At 38.7% G+C, this 9,221-nt stretch overlaps 1 protein-coding gene across 1 annotated transcript; it reads right to left on the reverse strand.

Annotated features, from left to right (window-relative positions):
* Positions 1–656: 656 nt before the first annotated feature.
* Positions 657–3,362, reverse strand: LOC133300993 (uncharacterized). The gene has a single exon (XM_061500587.1). The coding sequence runs from the start codon at positions 3,360–3,362 to the stop codon at positions 657–659; it is 2,706 nt and encodes a 901-aa protein (XP_061356571.1).
* Positions 3,363–9,221: the final 5,859 nt, after the last annotated feature.

Raw genomic sequence — 9,221 nt, forward strand, 5'->3', positions numbered from 1 at the left:
CCAGCATGGCCTAAAAAGCTTCTTATGCCCTTGACATCTCTAGGTGGTGGTAGCTTATCAATGAGTGCAATCTTAGCCTTATCTACCTCTAAACCAGATTTTGAAACCTTATGGCCTAGGACTATACCCTCTTGCACCATAAAATGACATTTTTCCCAATTCAAAACCAAATTAGTCTCCTCACATCTCTGTAAAACTCTAGACAAATTCAGCAAGCAATTTTCAAATGAATCTCCAAATACAGAGAAGTCATCCATGAAGACTTCTACATACTCATCAATCATGTCATTAAAAATGGCAGTCATGCACCTTTGAAAGGTGGCAGGGGCATTACAAAGCCCGAAAGACATTCTCCTAAATGCAAATGTGCCATATGGACATGTGAATGTTGTTTTATGCTGGTGGAGCTAAGGGTATCTGGTTATAACCAGAATACCCATCAAGGGTATCTGGTTATATGGTCTTTTTTACCAGAATACCCGGTTATGGTTCAAGGAAGCAAAGCACGATATTCCCTTGGCACAGCAATTAAGCATCCAACCATTTAATCACTTCTTTTTTAGTGGCTGCATTTAATTTCCTGAGCCTTATCCTAGTGCAAAGGACTTACCCAACTACTAAGAAGGGCTAATACCTCTAATGTCAGCCATGGTCAACTAGCCAATGGCTTTCTTGTGATTTTTAAGCACACTTAGGAGCTGATTCTCCTCATTATTTTTGAGGGCAGCAGCTACAATTACAGGGAGGGTATTATCTCTTCCTAGAAAAGCATATTTAAGGTGAGTTGGGAGTTCTTTCAACTCCACTTCAGGTGGTTCCACAATGGAAGGTTTAAGAGGTTTGGTGACTCTCTCATGAAGTCCTAGGGACTCAAAATGTTTGTCACCAAAGAACTTAGTAGGATAAGACTTCAATGCACATGCATGATCATGATTAGATGCATTATTTTCATAAAATTCAAAAATGGCAGAATCACTTGCAGAATCATTTGTTTCCAAATTTTCGTGTAAATGGGCAGCAACTAAAGTATCAATTACAGATATGGCAGAACAATCATCAACATCATCATCTACATATTTCATGGCTTTAAAAACACTAAAGGTCATAGTGTCATCATTTACCCTCATTGTTAACTCTCCTTTTTTCACATCTATTATTGCACCCCCTGTAGCTAAAAATGGTCTTCCTACTATAATAGGAATATTTTCATCAACTTCACAATCAAGGATAATGAAGTCAGCTGGAAAAATAAATTTTTCCACTTTTACTAAAATATTTTCCACTTTTCCTTCAGGGTATACAATAGACCTATCAGCTAATTGGAGAGTTAATGTTGTGGGTGCAGATTTTATTCCTAATTGCTTAAAAATGGAAGCAGGCATCAAATTAATGCTAGAGCCTAAATCACATAAAGCTCTACCAATATACCTATCTCCTATAACACAAGGAATAGTAAAAGAACCTGGATCCTCCATTTTAGGAGGTACTTTTGTAGAGACAATGCTGCTGCATTCTTTGGTCAGTGCCACTGTTTCGAACTCCTCTATTCTCCTCTTTCTTGATAGGATGTCCTTCATGAATTTGATGTAGCTTGGCATGTGTTGAAGGGCCTCCACAAATGGAATGTTGATCTGGAGTTGTTTGAGGATGTCTAAGAACCTTTTAAAGTGCTGCTCCTGGTTTTGTTTTTGTAGCCTTTGTGGAAATGGAATCTGCCTTGCCCTTGATCTTGGTGAAGTGCCTTCATTTTGCTGCGTAGGTTTGGCTGGCTCCTTTGATTTAGGTGCTGATTTTTCTGTTTTTCCCAAATCACCTTGCTCCTTGTTGTTTTCTGAGTCTTGCACTTCAATTACATTAGGCTCTTCCTCTTCTTCAATTGGTTGAACATTTTTTTCTGCCAACTTCCTCAAGGTAGAAGGCCTAATAACATGCTCTGGTTGTTCAACCTCTCTTCCATTTCTCAAATGGAGAGCCTTACAAGATTCCTTTCCCTCTCTCCTTGGTGCTTCAGTATCACTAGGAAGAGTTCCCACCGGTCTATTGCTAAGAGAGGAAGCAATCTGCCCCATTTGTGTCTCTAAGCTTTTTAAGATTGCTCCATGACTTTGAAGCATGGCCTCATGATTTTGCAGCATCCGGTTTGACCACTGATCATTAGGAAGAGGCTGAGCTTCTGCATTAGATTGCCCTTGCTGATCTTGAGGCATTTGTGAGTTGAAACCGGGTGGAAATGGGACTTTTGGCTGATAAGGTTGCTGCCCTCCTTGGAAGGGTTGATTCTGATTTCTATTTCCAACATTTTGATGGTAATTTTGGCCCTGATTCTGGCCAAAATTCCCACTTTGTTGCTGCCATCTGCCTTGGTTATAATTTCCTCTATTATTGTAGTTTTTGTTGTAGTCACCAACATAAAAGGCTGAAGAGGGGTTGCTTGGGCATTCTTCGAAAAAATGAGCTCCATAACAAAGGGAGCAGATTGGTGTTGTTTGAGCCACTTGAGCAGGTGGTTGATGTTTAGTTTCAGCCATTTGCTTGACTAAAACCTTGAAAGTGTTATGCATTGCTGCCATCTCAGCTGCCATGGATGTTATTTCAGTCACTTCATAAAGTCCAGCTGCCTTCTTTGGAGCTTCATCTCTTTGTTCAGGCCATTGGCAGCTGTTTTGGCTTATCCTCTCAAGTGTCTCAAAAGCTTCTGGATACCTTTTCAATAAAAACATTCCATTGGCAGTGGCATCCAAGTGAGTTTTGCCTTGGTGACTCAATCCTCTGTAGAAAATCTGAATGGTAGCCCACTTAGGAAGACCATGGGTGGGACACTTTTTAATCAGCCCCTTAAATCTAGTCCAGCTCTCATGGATTGACTCATCAACATACTGTCTGAACCCTGTTATGTCATCCCTCAAATCACATACCTTTGTGGGTGGGAAAAACCGCATAAGGAAGGCTTCTCCAAGCTCCTTCCATGTGGTGATGGACTGTGCAGGCAAATCTTCTACCCATTCTTCTGCTGCCCCAGCTAAAGAGAAGGGAAACAGCCTCATTCTCATGGCATCTGTGGACACCCCATGAACAGCAAATGTATCGGAAATTTTCATAAATTTCGTAATATGCTTGTGGGGATCTTCCTTGGGTAATCCATGGTATTGAGTCATGGATTGCAGCAGCTGTATCATCCCTGGTTTGAGATCAAAGTTCCCCTCCACTCCAGGCTGGACAATACCAGGAACTACTCCATCAAGTGATGGAATAGCATATTCAGCAATGGGAAGCTCTTCATCCACCATAACTAGAGCATGGTTGCCATTCCCATTGCCATTGATGTTTTCTCCATTAACAGATCCTTGGTTCGACTCTGCCATCTTCAATAGGTTGTAGTAATGCTTATTGCTGTAATCTAAATTGAATTCTGCAGAAATCTCACAAGAACTTAGAATTGGAGTTAGTAGGTAACAAGACAAAAATGTAAAAAGGAAAAAGATTCAATAAAAAAAATAAAAATCAAGAATTCTAAAACAGAATCACAAAAAGAAAATGAAATCAAACACCGTTCCCCGGCAACGGCGCCATTTTGTTGGGTAGTATTTTTCTCAAAAGAAGAGTTATCGTTCTCAGGGAACGGGTTATTTAGTTTTCCTTTTTAGTTCCTATTTCTAATTTCTTGAAATTAAGTAATCAATCTTTTAGAACTAAGAAAATTCTAAATGAAACAAGGTATTTATCAAATTTGTATTAAACAAAATTTAACAGAGGAATATCTAATCACAAATGTATCAATTATAAGGTTCTGGAATTCTTTGAATCATGGATGAAGGAGAAATTTCGCATTCCTGCATTTTATAACTGCTACGGCACTTTAGTATCAGAATTCGAATTACTATGGCTATTTTATCTGAAACTTCCCAGTTCCAGATTTTAATCTTTAGAAGGATCTTTTCCCAAAGTCTTCTAAATCTTTAAAAAATTATATCAAAGACCTCCTTGGGTTATCCCTAACCTCAAGGGTTCAATTAACAAGGGACATAACCTGATTTCCCAATCATAGCTATGCTAAAATTATTCAAGACCCATTCCCATGGTGTTCTTGAACTTAAAATCAAAATCTTGTTAATCAAATGAAACTAAAGCAAACCATCACAGTATTCAGAAAAATAAAAGATCACCCAATCATCGTGAATCCCAGAAAGAGAAAAGATCAGAAACCCATATTCAAAAATATTACAAATCTAAAAGTAAGAAACATGCATCACAAAAAGAAAATGAAAGAAAACTCAAAGTAAAGTTACAAACCGGTTCTTCAAGAGTCAAAGTTCCTAAACTAGAGCTAGGAAGAAAAAGATCAGAAATGGGAAAACCGGAGCTCGTATGCAGATCCGTGGTTCCTTTTCTTGAAGTTGCGTTGTCAATGCACTTCGAGATCAAGAATTGAAGAACATGCATCAGCTTTCAAGACAAACACTCAGATTCGAAGAGAGAAAATGCAAAATTCTAAAACGTAAACTGAAACTAAAAGTACGGTATATGTGTCCCTAAAAATGACTCAGACTTCTATTTAACTAAAAACTAAAAAGCTGCCTCAAAATGCATTGCTGTCCATCCATCTCTTTGTCCATCCAATGGTTCAGATTGGATCTTGCTTTCAAACTGCAGTAAAAATAACAAAAGAGAATAGTAAATCATCAGTTTATCTCTTTCTCTCTTTTTTACCTTTGGGCTGATTGGTACTCATTTGGCCCATTACCATGCACTAATATCCATCCTTCAACTCAAATATTGTAAAAATAAAGCCATTAAAATAATCATAATTTATAGCTAACACTTATAAAGTTTATAAAGCGCGCAATGGAAGGCGCCATTGATAAGGAGCTTATACATCATATTGACTACACAGCTTATAATACGGATATCTTTGAGTAAAGCCAATCGATACAGTATATTGGTTACACAGTATATAGTCTACGTAAAATATAAGTCCGCGGAGGCTCTTCTATATAATAAATTGCGCAACCTTCTCGCGCGATATAATTAGGAAGCTGTATTTATTGGATACACTGTGGCTGTTTATCCCACGAAATCAATCCTGGAAAGGTTACGAGGTGTTAAAGGTTTTATATGATTTGAGATAGATATAAGTATGATAGATATTAATCCATATATTCATGAACGCGGTGAATATTACTGTGTAGAATATATATTGCCGACTTTACCATTATCTAGAAAAGACAGTTACCAAGGTGTTTGAAATGTCTGAAGGGAGATTGGTGAGTCTTTTATCTTTGAGATTTCTTGTCATTTTGTGGCGCTGCATGTCTTTGATTAGATCTTAGGATGACTTTCCTATACCTAGTACATGCGTCACCTGTCACGACATGCACCAGTGAAGATCGGAACTATTTCTCGTACATATCTATTACTGACTTTAGTCCAAGATTATTTGAACCAACTTTATCTAGGTTGGGTTACGTTCCATTCTCCTTAGGAATATTATTAGCATATTGCATATATATAGTTCCACATAAAAGTTATTAATAACCTGTGAAAAACCATGTGGACCCGCTATGCTGAAAGTTGAATTCAAAGTCATGGCACAATATGTCATACTGTTATCAACATGCCATGGAACCTTATCCTCCGATAAGGTTCATCGCGCATGTCATCCTGTTACTCTGGTAATTACATCGCGCATGTCATCGTGTCACTCCTACCGGTTACATCGCGCGTGGGTAGATTAAACTCTTCAGTTGATATATTAACTCTTAAGTTAGTATATATATTGCGCGCTCTTCTCACGAGTATGGTTCATTACCTAGGTTGGAAATTTTAAGTACTAGTCTTCATGGAATTACGACTATGGCAATATGATTATGCATTTCGATCACGTCAACAGTCATTACATATCAGCGCTATACTGGCACACTCGCTGATATAGTGGTATTAGGAAGAGCCATAGATGGTCATATATATGAGATAATGCTTTCTCATGAAATTTGGGTTGTTGACAAGATTGACCAGGTAGAAATCATGAAATGGCATAAAAGTCCAATGCATATTATTAAGAGCTGAAACCTATGTCGGCAAAAACAGTGTCGGCAATTGCATATTGGTTGACAAAACATGTTATATGTTCGCAACATGATTTTTTGGTATACCCTCTGTAATGTTATATTGCGCATATAAGATGGCAATATTCGATTATTGCGCAAATGATGTGCATAAGGTCATATGTCGGTCAAAATCTACAAACAGCTTTAAAATTGGTTATTTCTACAATACATTGTCATTGATAAGGTATGCGATGTATATGATCACCAAAGTCTTATACGAACTGTTAGACTTGACTGATGACTATTCTGCTAGAATATCTCATATATCTAAGCACGATGCTTGAACGCAAGACTCATCTTGCAAATTGCAAATATAGTTATAGCGTGCGTACAACTTATCATAGCGCGATGAAGGATGATCACGGGATAAAAGCTGTGATGTATTTCTGCCTTGTGTTTTGTTGTGAAATACGCAGGGATCCATGAATAAAGAAAAGGGAAGACTTGAATCTCGCCTACAAGGATTCATGAACACTGAAGATATTAAATCTCACTAAGAATGCAGATAGACATAGAAAAGTTTATCTGATTTATATACTCTTATCTTGAGTTATCTTAACTACTTCTATTGTGAAATCCATAAGAGATTGCAGGGCTCCTTGCCTACCAAAAGGAGAAGACAAAAACCTCGCGTGAAACACCGACAAACTCAACAACAAATGCTACATTTCCTATTAGCAACATTATTATTTTAACATGATCTTGTTACAATTATCATCTCCATGATATAATGTTATTATTCTGTGAGATCTATGAAAATTACAGGTTTCACCAAACAGAAGAAAAGTCCTCCAAGCCAAAGCGCAATGAAGAACATAACAGGATTCTCACACGAATCCTCCAAGTAACAGAATTCCTCTCACGGATCCTATCAAATAACAGGGTCCTCCCAAAGATCCTCCAAATAACAGGATTCCTCTCACGGATCCTATCAAATAACAGGGCCCTCCCAAGGATCCTCCAAATAACAGGATTCCTCTCACGGATCCTATCAAATAACAGGGTCCTCCCAAGGATCCTCCAAATAACAGGATTCCTTTCAAGGATCCTATCAAATTACAGGATTCCCCCAACGAATCCTCCAAATAACAGGATTTCTCTCACGGATCCTATCAAGTAACTGGGTCCTCCCAAGGATCTTCCAAATAACAGGATTCCTCTCGCGGATCCTATCAAGTAACAGAGTCCTCCCAAGGATCCTCCAAGTAACAGGATTCCTCTCATGGATCCTATCAAGTAACAGGGTCCTCCCAAGGATCCTCCAAGTAACAGGATTCCTCCCAAAAATCCTCCAAGTAACAGGATTCCTCCTAAGGATCCTACCAAATAACAGGGTCCTTCCAAAAGGGTCCTTCAACCTACAGGATGTCCCTAAAGGATCCTCCAAGTTCAAGCGCGATACTCCAAGTTCTAGCGCGATAAAAGGTATGCAAAATATATACATTATGAATTATGAATTGTATCAAAATGAAGGATCCAAATATACAGCTCTCAAGCACCCATACAAAGTACAAACCATAGTTCCAGATAAAGGAACAAGCGCAATGAATTTTCCAGGTTGATACACAGACAAATCATCTCGCAGACTTATACATCTCGCTCCTCATGCCTTCGGCATAAGCAACGAGCTGGGGGGCTTCTGATCTGGATAATTATTATACAAATACAAGGCCCAAACTAAAAGCCTTCATAATGAAGCAAAGCCTTAGTCCAAGAAGGCTACAAGCTCCATAATATTAAAAGCACCATGACAGATAGCAAACTCCACAAGCTGTTATCTCATCTATAACAGCAAGCTCCATGACAGCCATCAAGCTGCACAATATTAATGGCCTTATCTCATCAAGCTCCTCAACATTAAACATGGCAGCTCTAATACTTTGGCACCAAGACAAGCAAACTGCATCTTATCTCAGCCACCCACAAGAACCAATAGAGAGGAACCTTTGCCTTCACCATGAAGAAAGGCACCCTCCAAGCTGCACATCTCTCCACTATAAATACATGTATCAACACTAAGGTATATCATCTTCTCCTGCGTAATTAAACCTGCTTGAACCATAACTGACTTGAGCGTCGGAGTGTCTTGCAGTACACCCCCCATCGCGTTCCATAGAAGACCCATGGGTTAAAACTGCTCCAAACTCCAAACTGCAAGATGCTCTGACCCAAGGAGGTTCCAGGCCTTTGTGTAGAGGAAGATCACATGATCGGCCCAGTTGTAAAAATCTGTTCTGATCAGCCTCCTTGTTACAACCCAAGAAAATACAACCAAATCTCTACCATGGATTAAAGCCAAAAATCAAATAAAAACATTGAATTTTATAAAAAGAATTATAAAGGATACACATGCCAATAATAACAAATATAGAAACCTAGGTGCTATATTTTATGAAGCAAAACAAATTACATGATAAACGTAAAATAAAACTAGTTCCACATCCAAAAACACAATCCAGCTCTGATACCAATTGTAGGAGCAATTGCATCTGCGGAAGCGTATGAGACCATTGTGATTTGGATGTATAAGGATCATCATGATTTTATCAATTACCTCTTTGATGGCGCATATGTGAGATGATGATGTTCCACACGCTTGAGTCCTTTGCGTCACAGCATGAACTCACAAACTGTTGTGGTAGATCTTTCAAACTATCTCTCGAGGAGGAAGGGGAAGTGTGTGGGCACCAATCAGATTCTGAGCTTGCCTCTTTCTCACAAAAGACCTCGGAGGCTGATGACTTAAGTGATACTATTTATATGGATTCCAAGAAACCCTAACTCATTGGGCTCTAGGTTCCTTAGGCTCTTCTCATACTAATAACCCATTTGAGCTTTAGTAAAAGAGCAAACCCAACAATTGTCACCATGCTACCAATCTCTGGAGAATTTGGTTTCGGATCCAGCCCCCTACCACATTCTTTTCTTCCTCCCTGGATGATTGGTTTAGACTTAATCTCAGTCTCCGTTGGTCTGTGGGGACTACTATTGAATGGAAATATGTTTGCTTTTTTTATTTTTAAATTTTTACATTTGCTACTAGTTCCTTTGGAAGTGGAGGAACATGATTGTTCATAATGCAAACGGCACCGTCTTGATCACCCCATGATGTTATCC

This window comes from Gastrolobium bilobum, unplaced genomic scaffold, assembly GCF_033153095.1.
Source record: "Gastrolobium bilobum isolate Gb01-03AN ecotype WA unplaced genomic scaffold, APGP_CSIRO_Gbil_v1 utg26659, whole genome shotgun sequence".
In the NCBI taxonomy this organism is placed as follows: Eukaryota; Viridiplantae; Streptophyta; class Magnoliopsida; order Fabales; family Fabaceae; genus Gastrolobium; species Gastrolobium bilobum.

Bases quoted from the DNA above. Each gene is read 5' to 3' on its own strand.
- LOC133300993 (XM_061500587.1), bottom strand. From the start codon at position 3,362: ATGGCAGAGTCGAACCAAGGATCTGTTAATGGAGAAAACATCAATGGC.